The 24,085-nt window shown below is 34.8% G+C and overlaps 1 protein-coding gene across 10 annotated transcripts in view; it reads left to right on the top strand.

Moving 5' to 3' along the window:
- Positions 1 to 24,085, top strand: part of LOC108977761 (rab11 family-interacting protein 3) — a 152,216-nt gene that overhangs the window by 14,098 nt on the left and 114,033 nt on the right. For 7 of the 10 annotated variants that reach the window (XM_018947631.1, XM_018947629.1, XM_018947633.1 and 4 more), the window contains exons 3-6: positions 20,446 to 20,695; positions 20,769 to 21,012; positions 21,101 to 21,175; positions 23,376 to 23,420. In XM_018947631.1, the coding sequence (XP_018803176.1) occupies positions 20,581 to 20,695; positions 20,769 to 21,012; positions 21,101 to 21,175; positions 23,376 to 23,420 (479 nt within the window). In that variant the 5' untranslated portion in view covers positions 20,446 to 20,580. The remainder of the gene's footprint in view (positions 1 to 20,445; positions 20,696 to 20,768; positions 21,013 to 21,100; positions 21,176 to 23,375; positions 23,421 to 24,085) is intronic. The other 3 variants (XM_018947637.1, XM_018947638.1, XM_018947636.1) reach the window with 1 other exon arrangement.

Raw genomic sequence — 24,085 nt, 5'->3', positions numbered from 1 at the left:
AAATTAATTTAATAAAAATGAAATAATAATAAAATAAAATTTGCTTTATAATATATTTAATTTTCTCTTCAGCCTTTTGGGTGATTACTTAATCAAGTTTGTGTGGGTAGTCTTCAATGTCAAACAGCTGTTGTCTATTATAAGCATTTGTCTACGATTTCGTCTACGCCTTTGCTCACTTTGCTAATTTCCAGATGTTTATCTAAATTTTTTGTCGCTGTTTTGCTGTTTCTACTCATATGTCTGACTATATATGAATGTATTTGGCTATAACGCCGCATTACTCACCGTTTCTTATTTCGGCTTATTTAATGTCAATTTAACACAGACAAAAGCTACAAACTGGTTTACCTTGTCGTTTGTACGAAAGCCGCAAAAGTGGTTTTATTTTCTAGGTCTTAACGCGCATAAATAAAACAAAAGTGAGTGAAAATTTGAAATAATACAAATAAGCAAATGAGTTGAAATAAATATTATAAGCAAGTTCAATAAAATTTACTTTTACAAAAACCAATAAAAGTGCAAACCCTTTCTAAAAAAACATAGCAAACGTGCCTAAATAGGTGAATTGCCGCACGGTTATTAACTTTTCAACGTCAAACGATTGCTTTTGCTGCTATTAAATATTTTAACGGTTATTGCCGTCACCTTTTGTTCGGTAAAACTTTTCCAGCACGCTGGAATTTCGATATTTTACTAAGAGAAAACAGCTGTGTCGACATTGGTTTTCCAAACAGCTTAGTTCAACGTTGAAAATTTTATGCAAAAAAAAAAAAATTAACGCATTTCATAAAAAAAGTAGAATAAGCTCCCTTTAGTGGCAACCAATTAGTAGGACTCTGCTATTTGCGCCAATTTCATTGAGTCTTCTTGCTGTCAGGCTTTGTGTTGCAATTAGTAGACTATAAATCTTTGTTTCCAATTTTCCGCTGACACTCACAGCTTTTTCATCAAAAGTAAATGAATTTTTTTCTTCTCTTTTGCGCATAACTTTCGCATTTATTTCCTTTTAATTACTCCCGCAGATGCTTACTCCAGTTCACTCGTGCTCTACAAAAACAAGCAACAGCGTTCCGCATGCCACAAGACATTCCTGCCGTCACTCACACGAATCGCGCCAATACGATGCTGTGAAGACACCCGCTCACTAGAAAATTTTGAAACGCCGCGAAGGCATAGTTTCCCGAGCAAATTCTGCACCGCTCCATGTATTTTTAATTTCCAATTTTATGTGCTCCACACTTGCAGAATTGATGCTTTTTTGATGTCTTCCGTCGCTTCACCGTCACTGCCGCTCGTCGGCAAGTCATTGAGTAGCATTGTAGCTGGCGTGCTGCCCGATTGCCGCTCTGCCTTCTTGTCTGCCCATTTGTCTAGTGGCACAGCTCCTAGTATTGTTGTTGTTGCAGTGGTGCGCCATGTGCGCTTTCTTCCAAAAATAGCCACACTCATGCTCGTTTATTTGATGAATTCTTAAGTTGAAATATTTAATTTCACTTTTTCTTCAGTACAACTTTTTTGGTGCTCAGCGTCTTGAGTGGGAGTCGTGAAAGCTCTTGTGTAGATGGCAATTTGCAAAGTTGTTATAATGTGTTTTAAAAAGCATCGCTAACATGTATACTCATAATTAAAAAGTGCTTTGGGAATTATATAAATTTCCGCTTTTTACTAAAGTTGGAGAAAACGGCAGCTGTTTCTCTATAAGACTCCGACAAGTGCGGCAGTTAAATGCATTTAAATGTCTTTTAAAAATTGTATACATTTTCTTTTAATTAGGATGCTAGTTTCTTTTTTTTTTGTTGACTTGCTGAAACTTTCATACTGACGAAAGCTTTTTTTAATGAGTTTTTGAAGACATGTTTTATAAGGAAACAGTTTTTACCAATATTTTCGAGCGAATAATTCTTATTTCATGTACATATCAGAATTCCTAAGCCTTCATATTAATGGTAAATTTTTTTTAGGAGTCAACTTTTCGCTTAAATTTCACAAGGAATGTAAAGATTATATGTATAAATCTTCATTAATATCTGCTAGATTGTTTTTCCTAATAACATGCCTAGCTTTCATATTGGTGAAAGCTGCTTTCAACTCATTTTTAAATAATTGTTTCTTATAGAAAACTTTTTCGTTTAAATTTACGAGGGAGTCTAAAATTTTAGTTATATTCAGTATAAGTATAGCTGTGCTCTAAAAATAACTAAAAGCGCTAAGTTTTGTAGTGCTGTTAAATGGACTTAATTAACAAGTGAAAGCTCTTCATATTGAAAAAAATTGAAAACTCATTTTATATATCCTCAGCTGAAAAACATCAACACAAAGAAATTATGAAAGCTCGAAATAATAGGTGAACGCTCACAGTATTAGGTAGAATATCATTTAATTTAAATGAAAATTTTTTGGTTAGTATGAAAGCTTTTTTGAACTGGTTTTCGAAGCATTGTTGCTTTGAGAAAACATTTTCGATTAAATATATGAACCAATGTAGTAATTAATTGCATATATTTTCATTAAAATCTACTGTGTTCCAATTCTTTTCACGTTTATAAGCTTTCATATTGGCGAAAGCTTCTTTTGATTGGCTTTTTGGTGCATTCTTGGAGACAAAGTTATTTAGTCAATTCTTACTGGGAATGTGAATATTTTATTCTTATATATTAGATATTCTCTCTGATATCTTATGAATAGCTTTAGCTTAGGATGTGCTTAAGCTTTCACATAGATGAAAGTTTTTTAAATGTTTTCTGTCAAAGTTGTGCTTAAGCTTTCACATAGATGAAAGTTTTTTAAATGTTTTCTGTCAAAGTTGTTATTACAGGCATACATCTGCGAATGTATATATTCTCATTGACAACTTCTGATAATCTTCAGCTGAAGATAAGCTTATGCTTTCATTTTTGGGGTAAGCTTTCGCTAACTAGTTTTTGGTTTTGTGGCGTAATTTCGGTCTAATATTAACTTTAGTCCCTACAAACCACTTAGAAGAGTCATTCCTCTTCGTATAGCTGTACCGACCATTTCCCGACTTGATCGTTATAAATTAAAACTATAAGCGTGCTTCTCATGGCATTATTTCACTATTTCGCTGCGTACTGTGTTATCACCTAATACTTAGTTGATCAATTTCACTTTAAAAAGTTTTTTATTTGAAACCAAAACTCCAAGATCCATGGCTATAGGCGCCCAATCTACGTAAAAGGCAGAATTCTCTTTAAGAATCAGAATTGAGTCTTTATTTATACACTTGAAATATTTAAATTCTCGCTTTTGCCTCTATTTATTTTTTCCTCTGACCCAATTTCTCTCACATTTAATAACGAAGCGCCACTGTTAGTGAATTTTTTCCATTTTCATTTAAAAGCTTCGTAGCTTGATTTTCTTTATATGTCTCGAGTTTTGCTCTTTTTTATATTCGTTGGTTTATTAGTTTGTGTATTTTGGTGTTCCGGCTCATTTTGTTTTCGTATTGCTCCATATTCCATTTGATTGCGGCCATTAATTTTGATTAAATTATATATTTGGTTGGGTTGTTATCGAAAGTTTGTGGTAATTTGTTTGGTGTGTTGACAGTTGTATATGAGCTTGTAATTTCACAGCATTTTTGTATTTACATCGATGATTCTAGATATATACAGTATGTTTTCACTTACAGCGAGCGCGAGGGTGAGCCCGATTGTTTTTGGTTTCGTTCTTAGAGGCATTCATTAGTTTTTTTTGTTGTGAATTATTTTATGTGTTTCTTTAAGCGTATGTCTTACTTCTATATTTATAAGTATACATCTAATGTAGTGGTTTAGTCATACATCAATGGTATGATTCAGTTGTAACGCTGTTACAGATTTTTTTGGCACTTTTCTTCTATATGTAGAATTATTTCTTAATTTTATATGCAAGTTTTATAAAATTTTCAATATTGTTACTCCCGATATCGGATACTTTACTGATATTACTTCGTCTTGCTATGTAACAAATTTTAATAGATTTTCAACTTTAATTTTTTGGTTCTCCAGGTTTTGGGTAATTTAGGTACTTTAACAGGTTATATCCACTGGTAAAATTCAAATCATCGATTTGCGTACATACATGTCTAAATATTCTTCGAAATTATTTCCAAATTGATTTGGCAAAAGGCCCAGAGATACAGATTTTAAAGAAAAAACATAGAAACTGCATATTTGATGGGGAATGTTTATTGTCATTCCAAAGAACATTCCTTGGCATTCATTTTTTGAAGAATTTATTTCAAATGTTGGCCGCGTCTACGCCTCAGCTGGTCAGTCCGTTAGTCCAATTTTTGATGGCTTGTTCGAGATTACACGCGTGATGTCTTGCTTCAAGGTCTGCATCGAAGCTGGATTGACCATAGAGGAAAAAGTGCATCGGTAGGTATCTTGGTGGTCAATCGACCGGCCCAAAACGTGAAAATTTCTGCTCACCGAAGTGTTCTCTTAATAAATCTATTAATCGTCTTGTTGAAATCAAATGCTGCCGAGATTACGAACTTCAATTTCAGGCATCAAATAGTCGGTTATAATGGCGCGATAACGATTGGCACAATTTTTGATGAAATATGGACCGGCTCAAAAACAACAATAACGGCTGTTTTTTCTTAAATAAATGTTTTTTCTTGAATCTCTTTAGGTTGCTCTTCGTCCCAAATGCTGTTATTTTGCTTGTCTACATACCCATTGAGCCAGAAATGAGCCTCATTGCAGCACAAAATATTCGTGAAACATTTCAAGAGCCCATAGAGCGAAGCGATGACGCTTAGAAAGGTCGAAGGGCTTCAGTTCTGACACTAGCTGCATTTCAATATAAGTTATCGACGTTAAAGCGTCGAACCGACTCACTACGGTCTTCGTGTACACTCTTAGCTCCGGCTGCAATATTTTCTTCACAGCGGGACGTTTGCCGGGTAATGTTAGAAGGAATTAGATTTTTAATAATAATTAAAATGTGTAAGCCCCTCTGAATGAAAAATTTCTTTCTTATTGTCAAAATTTTTTCCAGTCCTGCGATTAATAATCGATTTGTATTCATCTATAATAATATTTTTTGTATTTTATTTGGATTAGAGGTAGTTTTAAGCTGAAAAATCTTCTTCAAAGTGCGTCATCTTTTTTCGGAGATCCTACAGGAGATTGGCTTTGGGATCTAAGGAATTAAACATTTTTCAAAATGAAGACCATTTTTATTTATTTATTATTAAATATGTCTCTTTAAAGCAAACTCACTAGAAAACTTTTGAAACAAAAAAACTTCTTTCCGACTTTATTATAGTAACTATAGTCTTGTTTGGGGAAATCACTATTAAATTTGTATCTTTTGCTAACATGCTCACAAAAATTTAAAAAATGTTTCACCATATTCAAAATTTTGATTTGCGCTTTAAATTTTACGAGTTTCGAATCGAATAAACTATTATTATAAATCAAATGGTGGCAAAAGCGAAATATCATTGTTTTAACTCAATAATTAGAGTAATTTGTTACTGACGCCTATTGAAAACCTTTGTTGTTTTGAAAAGAGAGCAAAGCGCGAATATTACTAGCCGATCAGCCGAGCAGTAACAAAACGCAGACGACTAACAAACCATATGTCAAAGAAAACTAACGTTTGTACTTGTATTACAATCAACACAAAAATAATTTTGTACAAACCAAACAGACCTTCATTTCAAATACTCAAGTCATCCCATTAAAAATCACATAACAGTTGTTAAATTAGTTGTCGTACATATGTAAGTATAGAGGAAACATGTGTTTGAAATCTCGCATAATAATAAAAAAAAATATTTCTCAATAGCAAATAAGTTATAAATCTTCAGCGATTCTGTGGAAAACCTGAAGAGACGAAAAACAGCTGGAACGTCACTTTTGTGCACACCATACAGTTGATCGTAACTGCTTGTACACTGTAGACAGGGGTGGTTCTGCACCGCAGGTAGCGCACTCTTATCAAATTGCACTTGAAACTGCCTACAACTCACACTCAATACTTATTAGTTATCGATAAAGGCCATATGAGAGATTGCACTCGCTCATGTCACTAGCAGGTAGTTATTGGAAATTCGATCTGCACTCTCGAGCAGCCCTTACATAACTTACTACATGTGTTTACAAGCTGCGAAGAGATGGTCTCAAGTGCTGAGCAACAATTGCCGGAAACAGCTGGATTTTTGTTAGACTTTTTCTTTTGTAATTTACAAGTGGTTTGTAAAGATCTTGATTTAGAGATAATCTAATGTCAGTGTGAAAATGTTTTTTAGTTTATGCGAATTGAGGATCTAATTTCATATACATATAAGAGATAAGACACATGAATATTTTAACGTAAGGTTTAGAGAATTTTTTAAATCTGACATCTCATTTTAGTTTTTGTAAAATTTGAGTTCAAACTTATTAATTCTCTTCACTTCTCATTGCCAACTACAAATATAAACCACCGTTGGAATTTGTACTGCATTAATACATAACTCATTACGTATTCCATTTAGTTTGCATATGTCCGTCCATATTATGGCTCAAGTAATATGTTATCTAATAGCCATAATCTTTCGTTTTTCATAATTCTCAATTGGCATGCATTAGCCGTTGCATAATTATAAATCAAGAAAATATAGATATTGCGTTGTCTTCGAAGCTATCATAAATGTTACTTACTGCGTATGTGCGTAATGGAAAAATTGCATAATTAATAACTGAAGAGGTAACCACTAGAGAGTAAATAAGTCGCGCCAGCGGCAGACTGCCTAGAGTCAGAATATTTATGTCAGACACGTTCATTTATTGGTAAGTGGTGTGGAGTAAGGCATACTCTTGGGTACGGAGTTTATGTAATCACACATGGAATGTGGTAGAAACGAAAAAGAATAAGTCGAAGAAAATAATTATGGTTTTCTAGTAAATAATTATGGACTATAGGCTAAGTAGACAGACAAATTGCGAAACGAAGAAGCAACGTATTGGAGCAACTAAGCGAATATAGTAATTACATAATATTTATACTTATATAAAAGAATGTTGAAGAATTGAATTGGATACTAATGAAGAAACAGTAATGGCAAATAATAGAAAAAAGTGGTTTTTCATTGAAAAATTTGAATTTGGCATCGTTGGAATATCGGAAAGATCAGTGAAAACCATTTTGATAGATCATTTGGGCCTAAGAAAAGTGAAAGCGCGATTGACTCCAAAATCACTAAATTTTCCAAAAACAGCGTCGCCTTAACGACTGTGAAACTATGCTTGCCGACTGCCAGGATATCACGAAACGTTTTACTACTATTGATGAGTCTTGGAGCTATGCTTACGAGCCGGAAACAGACGGCCAGTCGGCCGAATATCGTGGCAATGGTGAGCCGAAGCCAAGAAAAGGTCTTATTATTGCTTTCAGAATTATGAAATAAACCTCCAAGGTATTTAGGCACCGATTTTTATCGTCTTTCTTTCTTTCACCTAGATTTAATATCTTAAATTAAAAACCAATATTCAAATGCTTTTAATCCACTATCTATTTACTGATTTTCGCCAAATCTTTAACTAAAATTTTTTTTGGTTGTCCATAAACGAAGGCTTCGTGCTTCAACTTTCCTGGAGATTAAATTTCTAATTTGCGGTTGCATGCCGCAATCGGCTGAGTGGTGTTTCGTTGTAATCAAAATAATTTTCCTTTCACTAATAAAACCATGAAACACACAAAGACGGACAGAAAGCAAAAGAAAACAAAAAACCAAAAACAAAAAGCGATTTAATGGTTGAAAAATTACAAATTGCTTAATGGCTGCTGCAGCAAAAAAAAACTAATGCAACAGTTGGCGCAAATGAGCTACAAATCGAAGCACAACAAAAAACACAAGAAAATAAAAGAAAAACTTCATGCCGCAGCCTTCGATCATGAACTGAGCCGGCAAGTCATAAAAAGATCGGTCTCTAATGCGCACAAATTCTAAACAATTTCAATATGTTTCTGATTTATGCGCCAGCAACTACATTGGAGCATATAAAACGAGCGTTGTGTGAAGAGCGGCAATGACGTTGGCAAACTTGAACTTGTGGCCTCTTTGCCGTGCACTTTGTGCGCTGTCCATCAGCGCAGCTTCTCGACATTCTCTCTTGATTATCTTGATCTATGCCATAATTTATTGCTCAGCGTACATTACAAATCCTAATTGCATTAGCGCATCACTTGTTGTTGCTGTACTTGTAGGTTTGAATTTCGTTTGCCATATTGCCAACTGCCAACTGCCTACAGTGCGCTTTGCTCTTCGTTTATTATTCTTATTGTATAGGCCTCTGGCGGATTACAAATGGACTTGTTGATGTTTAAACGAAATCTATGCTCTTGACAGCTATTTGTTGTAGTATTTAGCGCAGCAGCTGCACGGCATCGTTGGTGGGTGGATCTTTCGGATTTTATGTGCTGACAAACATATGTTTTGTTTGACAGCTGTCGCTGATAAGCGTGGCATTTAGTGGGTGTATTTGTAAGAATGTGGATGTCCAATGATTTTATGGGCGTATTTTATTATTGTTGGAATTTGTAGTGATTGATATACATATAAATAAAAAATAATATAATAATATTTTTTTTTCGATATCTCAATCTGAACACAGCAATTCGGAAAAAAACCCGTTTAAAAACTAAGTTAGAAAATTCTTACAAATAACTATTGTCGGATCACCCTCTGCATTTTGTAAGGTTATATAAACCCTTAAAAAGCTCTTTGCAAATTCTATGACAACTCTAATCAGCTCTCAAATTGATCCTACGAAAATGAGAACCCGAATATGAGGAAGTATTTTGCTTTCTTAGAAAAGAAAATGCAGAGCATAAACTTCGAGCTGAACTCAACGCATCTCTTTCTTTGCCGTTCAAAAGATTTTTAAGAATGTTGTTATTCGAATTGGTGGTGTGCGACTTTACTAAGTTGTGAGAACGTACATTTCAAAAGCGTTTGAGAAAAGTTAAGCTATATTTATGAGTACGTTTTATTAAAAGGCGCAGTTATTTAAATTTGCACGGACTAAGCCATAAAATATGATAAATTTATAAATTTCTACATTATTTTTGGTGTGTGACTTGACTAAACTATCAGAAAGTATATTTCAAAATCGCTGGACAACGGTGAAAATATTTTTATGAGAAGCTTTTGCAGTTAAAGATGCAGTTCATCTTATTTTTATGGAAGGTTTATGGATTAGTATGTTATATTTATAAATTTCTATATTATTTTTGGTGTGTGACTTGACGAAACTATCAGAAAGTATATTTCAAAATCGCTGGACAACAGTTAAAATATTTTTATGAGAAGCTTTTGCAGTTAAAGATGCAGTTCATCTTGTTTTCATTGAAGGTTTATGGATTAGTTGTTATATTTATACATTTCTATATTATTTTTGGTGTGTGACTTGACTAAACTTTCAGAAAGTAATTTTCCAAATCACTTGGGAACAGTTGACTTATTATTAGAAGAAGTTCTTTTACAATTTTTGAAAGAAATGTTTATCTATTGCTATTTGTGTTAAAGATTTTGATTCTACAACTGCCAAACAAAAATTATTACAAAAAAAAGCAACAAAGTTTTGTGCTTATACTATTCTATATACCAAGAAAGTTTTCTTTTACACACTCTACCTATGACAATTATCTAAGGCTGGGAACACAGTCGATTGACTAACTTAAGACATTCCAAAAATCAGCTTCTCTCTACTCTATTATTCTCTTCTAATTTCTTAGCTGAAAACTAGAACATTTCAAAAATAACTAAATAATATCATATAATTAGTATTTTTAGAAATATTTTCCTCCAATTAACTGGTAATTAGAGATAATGACTTTTGCTTGCAACGAAAGCATGAATTATCAAAAATAAGAACTAAAATTGTAGCGCTCTACAATGCTTTATATATTGAGCAGTTCATTGACTTCAGTCACAACTAACTTCTTCCACGTCATTTCAGGTTGACTGCAATCCAATTTCTTCCACATTTGTTAGCTTATTTACATTGCTGTGACACTCTTTTCTAATGCCACATTACTACTCACCTATTCTACTCATTGTTACTTGTTCTTTTGTATTTTAGACACATGTGCAATCCAACACATGCAGTGTCTGTTAATAGTGTCTCACAATACGAGTAAATTTGTACTAGATTTCTTTATCCATTTACCTGTATACATATTCACTTTATTGCCTTTGAGCTCGTTGCTTTTCTTGTCAACTTTGTGCTATAAATATTAAATGAATTCGACGAAGTTGTACTTTAAGTTGACACAAAACCATTCATCAACTTCTTGCACTGCTCCGCTACTGTCTGCTTTACTATGTCTCTTTGGTACTCGGGTGCTTAGTGCAACAAATTTAATGATCACTAATTATATTAAGGAGCTAATGTAGATTTTGTCAGTTTTTATGTGCTACAATTTCATCGATTTTTTTAAGTTAATATTAATGAGACTTTCCAACATATAATCAACAATAAAATTGTGGTTTGATATCGTTAAAGTCTACTTTTGAAGCGTTCCCATGAAAAGATCCGATAGAATGGCATACAAAGAGTATAAGGGACACTGAAAACACTTATCAGACGCTTTATCCTTTCCTCTCACAACTCAGACTCAACTATAAAATCGAACAACTAAAATTATTGATAACTAGAAATATGATCGGATTTTATTCACAAGGTAATAAGGTCATAATACTATATATAATATAATCATAACCATGAATAATCGAAAATCTGCTGGAGGAAACAGCGTAAAGTCTTCATATTATATATAAAGTATTTATCAGGCTTCTCTGAAAGACTAATTTATTATAAGGATATTGGGAAGAAAAATATTACATTGACTCCCTCTATGCTTAGAAATAGTATATTTTTAACTGTAGAGTGGGCAAGCCTATATAAAATTAAATTCTTATTGAGCTCGTCAACTAATCATAATATGAATCAATTTGGATATATATACATATGTAGGTTGCCTATTTATACTTCCGAGATTAGTGAACAAAAAGCAATATATTAATCATCGAAAATCGCTTTATTGTTTTTAGAAATATTTCCATTAAGATCCATACACTTTTGCAAGTGTTTGCACCATTTGTCGTAGCACTTTTGCCACTCTGATTGAGGTAACTCCAAAGCATACCTGCATATTGACAAATGAATTGAATATACATATGCTGTTCTCAATCTTACGAATCTTACGTCAATCACTTGTCGATCTGTCAGTATTAGTTTGCGCACAGCCTCAATAGTTTCCGGAAGAGCAACTGCTTTTGGACGACCTTCACGCAATTCATCTTGGAGTACCCTACGACTTCGAGCTTCATCGCCGAATTTCGATTTCAGTTCATAGCTGCCCTGTTGCTGAGTTAATCTACGTCGAAAGTTGTAAAAATATATTCACATTTTAATTCAACTTTTTACCGACATGAATATTTTAGGTTACTGTAAACTACACTCATTTGCCGAGGTGAATATTTTAACTGTAAACAACACAAAAAGCGCTCGTATCGTAATCGTTCTGAGTATGCATAACGTCAAAAATATCAAACTTTAAGATTAAGTTGTGAGTTAGCAGATTGTTACACTAGGTTTGCCAAATACTGGAACATAAAAGGCAACCTACATATCTCTCTTCTAAAGTATCCGGTACTCAGAGTTCTCAATTTGAACTTAAAATACGCTCTCTTAGACTTTCAGTGTATCGGAAGAAAACTCATACTAGTAATTCAGTTGATTTCTAAGAAAAACTTGATTACTTTACAGCAGGTATGCTTATGCTATATATATTTTGAGAATGCTGTGATGAAAAGTTAGTACAGATTTACTGTGCGCTGTTCTAGTTTTTTTTTATATATTCCCAAAATAATATCGTGATTAATTTTTGACGTCGGACTAGTTTTAAGTCTTAAGCTGTTATTGGTTTTGTTCCAAAATAAGCTAGTTCGTAACTAGAAGTGTAACTACTGCTGCTGCAAGTCGAACACTTTTCGTTTTACGGTTACAGTTTTGCTGTTTTGAAGTCCTCAATCTTCATAGCTTCGGTGCAACACATTGTATTTTGCAGAAATTGGTACCTAAGCAACCTGATGAGGTGTCTACACGAGGGTACACGTACATTTATTTCTTCCCATACTATGTATAGTATAATCAATGTAGCAAGTGCATTCATGCCGCTTTTTGTTTTGTTGTTTACAAAGTATTTTTTTTTTTAATTTTTTTATTTACAAAGCATTTTTTGTCGTATTTCATGATTTACAATTTTTATTTGGCTGTTAATTTTTGCTGCTTCTTTATCTACTAATAGCTGCAATAATATTGCATATCACATGCAATGGCTCTGTTTTGAGCTGGGAACACTTGTAGTGCTACAAAAGGTGTACGCTATGGATCGCTACTTCAATTTTGCTCAAGAAAATCTTTAATTTCGAAGAAATCCATAGCCATATATGCTTTTAATAAAATTTATTGTAAGCGGTATCTACGCTAATTAAGAAGAAGAAAATTTATTTTGCAATATTCTGTCAATTACATCCTTCCTATAATTGTATCATTTTTATATTTTTCAATAATTTTTTCTAAGCACTCGTTTCTATTTTTACTGCCTTTGATTCTTCGTATAATCATCATAAATTCAGCCTTTTTTATTACTATCACATATTTGCTGTACCAGCATTGCTTTGGCAACATCAACTCCACTGCACAATTGATCTTCGTTAGCTCTTTTCTGAGTGTCTTCTATTACCGCACGTCTATGGCTTCTGCAGCTGGCTTTTTCTCATAATTACAATAATTTCATTTATTGCACACATAACGCCAGCGCCGTTATTGCAATTAAGCTACTTTTTATTATGCGCAAATTTCAAAACGGTCCCACTAATTGCCTTCAACGAGCGGCCGCAATCGCAGCGCCGTCGGTTTTTGCGGCTTCACACTTTGCCGATTGCATTAGACAAGATTTTGTGTTGCGGTTTCATAGAGAATGACGGCTTAAGCGAATTTAATGCTATGTATGCGTATGCTTTCGTATGCTAGACGCTTGAAATTATTTGACGGTCAGCCCGTGTGGGCTTTGAAGTTTCATGGGGCAGAATCAAAATTATGAGATATGTGGAGATAAGATTAAGAGCTTACATGTGGCTTTGGTTTAACAAAAATCACATTTTGTGAGTGTGTTTACAGAAAAGTGTCTATGAAGAATGATTAACAAAATAAGTATTTGTATAAAATACGGGCTCCTTGTATTGACCGAGGCGAGGAGAACCCCTGCCATAAAGGCAGACTGCTTCAGTGGGTAAAGCACAGATAATTCAGTGTATAAGCTGACAACTAGTGGCTAATGGTCGTTATTAAAATACGTTTATTATGGTATGAAATATAAAATAATATAATATACCGAATGAAGTTCTACTTTTGGGAAGCCCTTGGATATCTTGACAGCGATGTCACCGCTAGTAAGTTGGAAAGGGTGATGTGAGTTTACCCGAGGTCGAGTCGGTGTATCACCGATCAGTTGTTATTGTTGTCGTTTTAACGGTTATCAATCCCCGTTGGGATGGTGAGGAGGCCCAGGAAACGTGCTGTTTCGACGGGATCCGACCAAAGGGAAAAGGGTGTTAGAAGGGTGGGGTTGGTTGGGCATGCAAAGAGGTGGTCAGTGTCTTGCGGAGACTCGTTGCATGCAGGACATACATATGTTGGGTATGTGGTAAGTAGAAGTTTAACCTGCTACAATATCCAGAACGAAGTTGCGCAAGGGTCACTCGCGTTTCTCGCGTTGCTCGCGGCAACTCGAGCTCTTCGTCTGCTATGGGTGGTGATTTAACGCCAAATACGCCATTCACGGGGAGGGAGTCGGTGAAGGTGTTGATATCTCCACTGTGAATGGCGGTCAGCGAATGTCGGAAGTCTGTTGCGTCCGACGTCCTGTCGGCGTATTGTTCGATGTCGTCGACGTGTATCACCGATCAGTAAAGTCAGTCGGTCAACTCTGATGTACGCAGCCATTAAGGTAAAGGCAGTGTCCAGTTAGTGTGCCATTAGAGTGACCTGTGGGTTTAGAACGGTCTCACATGAAGCGACCAGTATCATATCTGGTCTTACGCCGCCGGATTTAATGGCCTCAGCGCTAAGTAGAGTCTATCAAAAATCAAAAGCAATGAATATATCTACCTGGCGACCAAAAAAAAGGACAGTCAGGTCGAAGAGTGCCAAAGGTAATGGGATGCGGCAGAAATAGGAAGGTGGACGAACGAATGAAGAACGTACCAGCCTGGATTGAGAAACGATACGGGGAGACAACTTTTATTTAACGCAATTCTTGACGGAACATGGCTGTTTCAGGAAGCACCTGAACAGGTTCGGCCACGATGATGTCACAAAATGCTCATTCTGCAGCAGTGCCGATGAAAACGCCAAGCATATCCCTTACTTCTGCTCGAGATATGTAGTGGAGAGAACTACCATCGAACGAATAATAAACCAAAAGATGACGCCCGACAACTTTATAACTTGCATGCTGCAATCAAATCTAGTATGGAGAGCTTAAGATCATCTGAATAATCCCAGAGGAAGTTTTTGAAGAGACGTTCTTGTCCAGCTTAGTCTGACGAAATAATGCTTAATGGCGGACCCGTAGGGCCAAATACAGCCAGAGTTAAGGTTTAGTACTGTTCCGGAAGTTCAGTAAAATTAGATAATACTAACTGGGTGTGATTCCGAAAGAGGTGCATTCTTAGCGGATAATATGAATCGTGCATCCGTCCATGCCTCTGCACTATATACTTGTTGGCTGATTCTGTTTTGGATTTCGAGTCTGATATTGTTGTTATTGCGAAGTTATGATAAGCATTAAATACCAACTACTAAATAAATATACATGTCACCTAAACTACTGCATATCTAGTTTTCCAACTGCCATATTTAGTGAGAAGCAAAAAAGAAATTTTCGGAGAAAATAGTTAATAGCGAAAACTCGCTTTGTACTAATTGCAGGGCACCTGCGACACACCGGCGCATTTTCCAACTGCTAAACATGATTTCCCACAAACGAATTTCCCAAAAATATTAAAGTCACCAAAAATAAGTTGCTTTAATTGCAAGTGGTCTTGCGCACTTTCACTTGCACGCTGACAGTGAATGAACGGCTCCGTTATTCTGCTATGCTTAGTAAGCTATATTTGTGATTTGATAGTTTGTGGTCTTCTCTGATAATTGCTATTGATTTTCTCATTGCACCGAAAAGAAATATTTTGGAGTAAAAGCATTCAGTAAAGCGCCATAATTGTGAAAGAAAGTTTGTCGTTTCGTGCTTCATTTGTTTTCAGTCGTAGGTGTGTCAGCCACTCTTCAGAGTTTAAAATTGTGGAAAGTTGCTAATAGTTTAGTTTGTTTGGCATAGAAGTATCTTAAAGTTATAAATTTTTGTTGCTGCTAGACTATCATTCAATTTATAGCATTTATAGTTAGTATATTGGCACAGACGTTGTGACTTGTTGATCAGTTATTGCAATAAAGTTTTCAAAGTCGCTAACTCCGCTAACTTCCTAAAACTTGCATTTTAAATACTAGAAATTGTGACTTTCATAACTAACATGTTTTTTACGCAATCATTTCATATGTTCGCAAATTTTAATAGACTCTGTTGCCTCACTAACAATACTTCCTCTAGTGTATCATACCGTGCGGACCCCAGAGGCTTACAGCGTAATCTTACTATACTTCTTTGTTTCCCTGGTGCCTTGCTCTAGACATTTCCTGCGGTATTATTGATCTGTCAATCTCTTTTTGTGGGCGCGTGTCGCTACCAGACATTGAAAATTTAATATTCCTAGTGTTCCAGCAGTTTCTTTTAACGAATGTCAATAAGAACACGACTTTTTCAGTTTGGACCCAGGTAACTTGTTCCATCGGATTTTGATTTTCTTTACCATGTTCCTGTCCAGATAGTCGTATAGATAATGCTTAGGTTTCTAATGTTAGTCACGATTTCTCGTCCACTATTTCATTGCTTGCTTCTGGTAACAGTTCCCAATGCTGCCCTGCTACCCAAAACACTTCTGGCTGATAAGAGGTTACTGCCTTGATTGATACTTGGCTGTCTACGTAGATGCTTTACCCAAAGGTTCTATATGTAAATTTTCCTGTTGCCAATGGCCTTCCGCGCTACGCAGTTTTCAGTGAAGAGGTGGCAGGTTTAGTACCAGTATTAGAAGGAATCTACTACTTCGATGAAACATTTCTTTAAAAAAAAAATGTGTTTCAAATCCTGAGTGTCTAATCCTGAGGTGTCTAATAACCTTTTTAGCATTTCGACAACAAGGCAGGCTGGAGTTCTTGAGTTATGTGACCTTTATTCTACGAACGAAAGACTCGTAATACCTTTTATGAAGGTTTTTTTTTCAAAATATCCAAAAATAAAATGAAGTGTTTCTGTAATTTTTTTTGTGGAAAAATTTATTTTGGAAATCTTTTTGAAGTCTGCCATTTTTGAAAGAACATTTTTTTCGATTTATTGATCCGTATGGTTTATTGCATTTCTCGGGTTTCGGGTTGGCTTTTTTGAACTGACATATTATATATGAATATAGTTTTTATATGGCATCTATGGATTTGAGAAACTAATGATAGACTATATTTAATCATCATTTAGTATCCCTAACTACTAAATTCCCAAAAGAGTTGTTATGGGCAAAGGTTGGCACTGCAAAGTAGGCTGATCTAATTTCTTTACATGTTTCAAAAATAATTTAGTAAACTAGTCAGACTAGCTTTAAGCTTGAAGCTATCATTTGAATTATTTCAAAACAAACCAGTTAGTAAGTGGAAGTGCAACTACTGCGGGTTCCGCGATGGCTTTTTTTTAATCAGTTACAATATTAGTGTTTATATGACCGATTTTAAACTTTGGCGTCCAACTTTGGTGTGGTGTGGTGTCTCTAGTATTTAGGTTAACAATTCTGTTAAATTTAATTATTATTTCAATTACTTCTAGTAATTATAACCTTACCGCTCTTCCTCCCAAATAATTATTTAATTTGCTTGGTCAATGAAAAGTAAGTCACAAAAGCACAATAAACGCAAAGCAATTATCATCGAAAACAAAGAATCAATAAGCGATTAAGTTCGATATGTCCCTGCTCTTATTCTTCGCCAAAAAAACTGGCACAAAAGTAACTTGTAACTGCAGTAAATAGCTTTATAATTTTGTCTCGAGTTTTTTCCTCAACGCACTAGACACTTTAGACATCGGTGAATTCAGGGCAGCCGAAAAATGAGCGCAGATAAATATATATATGTATTATATATATATAGGTACATATGTATATGTTTGTTTGGAGGCCTGCTTTCAGAAATAAGTAACATAACATAAAACATATCGACATTTAGCCATGGAACAGTCGCAACCGTTAAAATTCGGACAATTAAAAAATAAATTTTCATTTGTCCGTTTCTATATACGCGTACTAGTCCCTCAGTTTGCGAGATATCGTAATGAAGTTTTGGACACCTCCTTTTCTTTGCAAGAAGCTGTTTATTTGTTGGAACTATCGATATCGGATCACTATAGCATATAGCTGCTATACAAACTGAGCGTTCGGAATAAAGTGCTTCTATGAAGAGATCTTTCAATTGACGAGCTATCTACGTGAAATTTGGCTTGGACTATTATCTAAGGTAATGGTGCCATCTGCAGAGAAATTGTGCAGATCGGATCACCATAGCATATGGCTGCCATACAAATTGAACTATCGATAACAAGTGCTTGTATGGAAAGCTCTTTCAATTGATCGCTAAAAATCAAATTTTTGTAAGGACAATTTTGTGTTTGTGAAAGAAAATTTAATATTTTCAATGAATATATTACACCTACAACCAATTCGGAAAATATATTTTTAATTTGAAATAAAACTTGATTTTATAACAATTTTTAGACGATCTAAATACTTTTACGCTCCACTGTATAAACTATCGGCATACCAGATAATCCACACGTGACAAATTACAATTTTTTTCTTGTGTCTAAAGCGCACAATGCGCATTCGAAACGTGCTTTACGTGAATGCTCCAAAAGCTCACAAAGACACACAAACATATTAAAGAAATGTCTCCAGCTTAACATGCCAATAGACCGGGTATGCCAAGCGTAATTCTCATATGCACATTTGACCGTTCAGTTGACTGCATTCAAGTGCCCCATTTCCAATAGTTTTTTTTCAACAAACACTCACGTGACAGTAGCCACTCCAATTCAAAGCCATTTGGGTCAAACTCGGTACTTGGCTTATGAGTACGAGCACATATGAGCTTGTGTGCATAGGTATCTGTAGGTATGTATATCCCCATAATCTATTTAAATATAGATATACAGACATAAGTATGTACGCAGCTATCTACCTATCTACAATCTCATTCAATTTGTTTGTAGTTGTGTTTGTGTTCAAGTTACGTACTCCACTTCATGTGCGCCTTTCTTTATCTGCCTCACATTTTTAACATTCCAAACCTTGACATTATTAAACTTGATTAGCCTTTGAAAAAGTCTGTTTGGATAAAGTTGCTCGAAATTGGAAGATATGCACAGTTGAATGTTGATGGGTTCCTACAGTAATTGAATTATATAGTTGAAATTTGAGTTAGAAGTGGAATCACAGTAATGCAAAATCTGTACAATGTTTATTTTGGTACCTCGAGGCGATTGTGAATTCGGTCTTAAGACTTTTGCACAGCGATTCTAATAACAATTGTGGAATAAGTTTTTATACTGGTTAAGATTGCCAAAGATCAGGCTGCCTTCTGAGATGATAGTTGACAAAGACGAAGTAAAGCGCAGATAGAGGAGTTTGAAAGTTTTCTGAAAAAGAAACAATCAAAAATTCTTGTTGAAACCAATAGGCAAAGCGGTTTGCTTACAAAATAAAGCGGCCGGAACTGTGCCCAAAATCCAGACAAGGAAAAGAGCAGAACAATGTAGCAGTAGCAAGGCACTGCCGCTGACTGTCATAGAAGGGACCTCTTTCTAACCGAGCACCTTAGAGAAGAGCTGGGTGGAGATCGACGTCGGATTTATGGGTACTTGTGTCCCGTTTTAAGTATTGTACTCGACAAATAAGATTACGAAAATGTTCCTTCCAACAGATCTTCAGATCTCTGCAGATTCTCAGATCTCTACAGATCTTCATTATTGAGTTTATGCTATTCTATGATTTGTTAGTGCTTTAGTTCCTTTCGTCGTAGGGTACCCCGGTAATATGTTACATACTAGCTTTGACAATCTAACCTCTTTATTTCTCATAATGACGGACGCTAGTTCATAAATTTGTATGGAAGACGTTGAGGTGGCAATGTCCAGGTACTTTCCCCTCAATTGTCTAGCATTTGCCATTCTGACATTAAAATATTTCGACAGTCATACCTTCGGCGAACCAGGAGACATAACTGAACATTCGCCGCCTGAAAGCGTTTTGTCACTTTATGAGGATTTTTATCCACAATTATATAAGAGTTTTAGATATCTCAACGGACTATCGATGTCAGCTGTTCAAGTGACACCCCTGTTAGGATTAAAATTTTAATCTAATCTAACCTACAGAACTGTTTGCTTAGAAAGGAATACGGTAACGTACGTATGGTTTAATCCCAAGGAATGGCAGGACTTGTGAAGTACTGGCCATAAGGAGTCCACATAAGATTTTTTTCATTTCTTGAACGCTTTTGCTTATCAAAAATATTAGAGAGTGTGGCCATAAAGATGTCCATTATAAAGAAATCCATCGATTGATGCAATGTGTAGGAAGTGGCGCGGTCTTGTTGAAATCAAATTTCGCCGAGATCACGAGCTTCAATTTCAGGCAGTGCGTTTTCAATGACTCCACTGGTCCACAAACCACATCAAAGCGTTATTTTCTGGCTGAAATGGGAGTTCTTGAATCTCTTCAGGTTGCTCTTCGTCCCAAATAAGCAATTGTGCTTGTTTACACACCCATTGAGCCAAAAGTGAGCCTCACCGCTGAACAAAATTTGTCTCATAAACGTCAGATTTTCTTGGAACTATTCCACAGATCGATGCGATGACGTTTGGGAAGGTCGGTCGGCTTCTAGACTGCGTTTCTTTTTCAGGTCGTTAAAAATATAGTTGGCTATGGTCATATTGGTTCTTAATAGCCACAATAGTTATATCGAAAATATTATGTTGTTATCAAAATCGACTTTGAAAACAGATCCTAATCACAAGATACAAAAATCTCATAAAATCCAATCATTTTGTAAGAAATTTAATGAAGAAGATCGCAGAATACTAAATTAACCATTATTGAAAAAATGCACCCTGTATAATATCTTTTCTAAATCTGACAGAAATTATATTTTACACTTTTTTGACATTCCGAAACACAAACAAAATTACTAATATTTTTCTTTCTTTTCTTTGTATAAACAGCAAAAAATCACCGTCAGACTGGACCCACAAAAAGTTAGCAACAATTAGCGAAATTAAAACACCACAAAGCATTTTAAGTAAAAAAATATTTAAAGCACGTAGTAAAATATAAACAATAATAAATAAACCAGCAAAATGGCACCGATGCCCAGCATGAAGGGCACCAAGCCCAACGGAGATTTCCTCTACGTCGAGGCCGAATCGCCGGGTGACTCAAGTCCCACACCCTCAACGCCACCCTCCAGCACAGGTGAGCTAAACGAAGTGTGAATTTTCGCTTGAAATATTTCATTTTGTCTTTCTTCATTTGCAAATATGTGTAGACGCTGCCAAATCGCAATGCTCCTCACTTTCGGACGGCGAATCATATGAGGGTTACGGCGAAAACGCAGTGCGCGGCCTGCATCAGCGCCATCATCAGCGCACCGCATCTAGCGTTTCGGCCGGTTTATTGGGTGCCGATGTTGTCAATAATAATAATAGCAACACTGCTGCTGGTGGCAGTGGTGTTGGCGGTGTTGAATTGGAGCTGGCGCCACACGACAATGCTGTAACGGCATCGAACAAGTGAGTTTGCCGAAATTTCGTGCAAAAAAAGTTGTTGTCATTCATTAATTTGTGCTTAATTTTTTTCATGCCGACATGCAATTTGTAGCGATGACGAGCTGAGCATCATTCCGCGCGACAATTGGGCACGCATGAGCTTACGTCGCACCACCACCTCTTCCAGGTGAGTTGTTATACATAGAAATATTCAGGAATAGCTAGTTAGTTGTAGTGTCATTTAGTAAAATTTTTATTACACCCTGCACAGCGGTAACACAGAAGGAAACGTCGTAGGCTATTCAGTGCGACGAGCTGAGTCGCTTTAGCCATGTTCCTTTGTTACTCAGTTCTTGAGATATTGATGTGAAATTTTGCACACGTTCATTTCTCATTAATGAGCCTCTTAATTGACGGAACCGCCTATATCGTAGCTCTATAGTATAATATATAGCTGTCATACAAACTTATTAATCAAAATCAAGTACTTGTATAGAATTTTTTTTTATTTGTCTAGGTATCCTGACGAAATTTACACACAAAATATTAACCAAAGAAACGCTACAATTTCCGAAGAAATTGTTCAGATCGGATCACTATATTATATAGCTGCCATACACTGAGCTGATCACTCAAAATCCAATCTTTGTACGAAAAACATTTTTGTTTTAGAAGATATTTTCACGAAATTCGGTACACAAGTTTGTCCAAAGCAGCACTATAATCTCCGAACAAATTGTGCAGATCGGACTTATATAACTTATGGCTGTCATACAAACTGATCGTTCAAAATAAAATTCTTGTATGGAAAACTCTTTTATTTTATAAAATATCTTCACGAAATTTGTCATACATTGTTATCCAAGGAATTGTTACAAGTTTTGACAAAATTGTTGGGATCAGCCCACTAAAGCATATAGCTGCCATACAAACTGTTTGAGCAAAATGAAGATACATTCCATTTATACCCTCTTATGCTATAGGAAATGCACCTGTGTGCGGTATTATAGCTTCGGTACAACCGTAGTTAACGGTTTTTTCTTATTTTAACTATCCACCAACAATTTATGTACATTTGATTGTCAACTGTCACCAACGTAGTCATAAATTACTCGCTGAATGTATTGTTTGTCGATTGTTTAGTTGACTTTAAATGGAAATAGCTATGCAATAATTTTAGACACTTCACAGAAATGCATTAGTAGTGATGTCTATAAGTGTCAAAGTGTCAGCTCGCCATTTTCTAAGTTAATTATTATATGCAATATTTACTGTTTGCCTTCTGTGTGTATGTGTTAATTTTCGCCAAAGTTCGACGTAATAATTTAAAGACTGTTTTACTTTATATGCAAATGTCAAATATAAATGCGATATATTTATATATTACATACGTACATATACACATACATATGTGCGGTATAGCGTCATATGTCAGTGTCGTTTCCCCAATATGCCGATCACCTTCGTTTATATGTATGCCAACACATTAGTACCTGCCTATAAACAAACATGACGACATATTTCTTAATTTTTCATGCCAGTCAGCTTTTGTTTTTTTTTGCTTTTGTCTGTCTGTCTCTTTGCTTTTTCGCTTATTTGTTAAAGTATATATACAATATACATACATATATACACCTAACACCAGTCTGTCTTACTTTTACAAAAAACTGGTTTCCAATTTGAATATGTATTTTAGTTATGTTTAGGTCATAAAATAAAGACGAATATGTTTTGTTGTTTATTTTCCTTTATTCATATACCACTTTCTGTCATAAATAAGCTATTTGTTGTCAAAAGAGCGCTAATAGTGATAGCAAAGAGCGCGCACGATCTTCTCACTCATACTCTCATTTATAAAAAAACAAACTCAAGAGTAATTTCAATTGAAAGATTACTCTTTTTGAACTCTCTTGAGTAGCCAACATGCTCTTTGTAACGTGAAAGCTGAAAGTTGTCGAATTTAGCTTTAGTTGTAAGTTGAGTTGTTTACTTTATTTGTTGGCCATTAAGCTTGGACTTCATACAAAATGTTTAGGCCTCTTTCACGCTTATACTAACTGGTCCCTACGAAGACAGCAACCATCGATTAAAAATATTTGCTGTTTAAATCACTTTAAAAATTAAAAGAAATAAAATAAATGTCAGACAATGATGACAACTTCAATAATTTGCGCTTCTGAGGCATCCTGTGCTTATCGATAATTGTTTATTATTAATTTCAAGCGTTATGTACCCATTTCATAACTGATTGTTTTTAATTCATATTAGAATTATTTAATAGTTTTGCACATCTCACATCAATATCGATTTCACCTTTGTAAAAACTCAATTTTTTGAAACTGTCTACTGTACTGTTATTTTACTGATCGATTTATTTTTCCTTACAGCAATCCCGACAGCCTAACGAATCGTCGTTGGGGTTCCATGAGACAGTAAGCAAAATTTTACTAAAGCTAACCAATTCTTAACGCTAAGCATATATTTTAACTAATATATATAATAATGTATATATGAGTTATATATCAACTTAACTTAATAATGCAATTAGCACTTGCAACCAGCTTGCTCAACAATTTGGCTTTTGTACATACAAAACTAATTTAAATTTTTTATTTTTTGCACTGACATGTAAGAAAATTGGTTGCGGTCATTTCTTGCTTCATTAACTTAAAATGCACTTAAATATTTATGCAAATATACAGATATGTGTCTGAATATTTTTAATTGCCTGCATCCTACTTTTAAGAAATAGTTCTATATGTACACACATATATTTGTATAACCGATATGTCTTAAAAATTTAAATATTTGTTCTCCTCACAAAACTTTTTTTTACAAAAATATTTTTATTCCCAGCAATAATATATTATATTAAATGATATGTTGCTAAATTTTTCGTTTTAAAACATAGTTTCACACAATAATAATATATTTTTCACAAAATTTGTTTTTTCTCCATAAAAAAATATGTTCCTTAGAAAAACTACAAAAGAAATGTATTTGTTTTTCTCCATAAAAACTGTTTTTTTTCTTCACATTAATAGTGTTTTTTTTTCAAAAAAAATATTTTTTTTTATAAAAACATTTTTTTTTTTTT

Source organism: Bactrocera latifrons, unplaced genomic scaffold (genome assembly GCF_001853355.1).
Source record: "Bactrocera latifrons isolate USDA-ARS-PBARC rearing strain unplaced genomic scaffold, ASM185335v1 scaffold_95, whole genome shotgun sequence".
NCBI lineage: Eukaryota > Metazoa > Arthropoda > Insecta > Diptera > Tephritidae > Bactrocera > Bactrocera latifrons.
The sequence above is the reverse complement of the archived record's forward strand: the minus strand, read 5'-3'. Positions and strand labels throughout refer to the sequence as shown.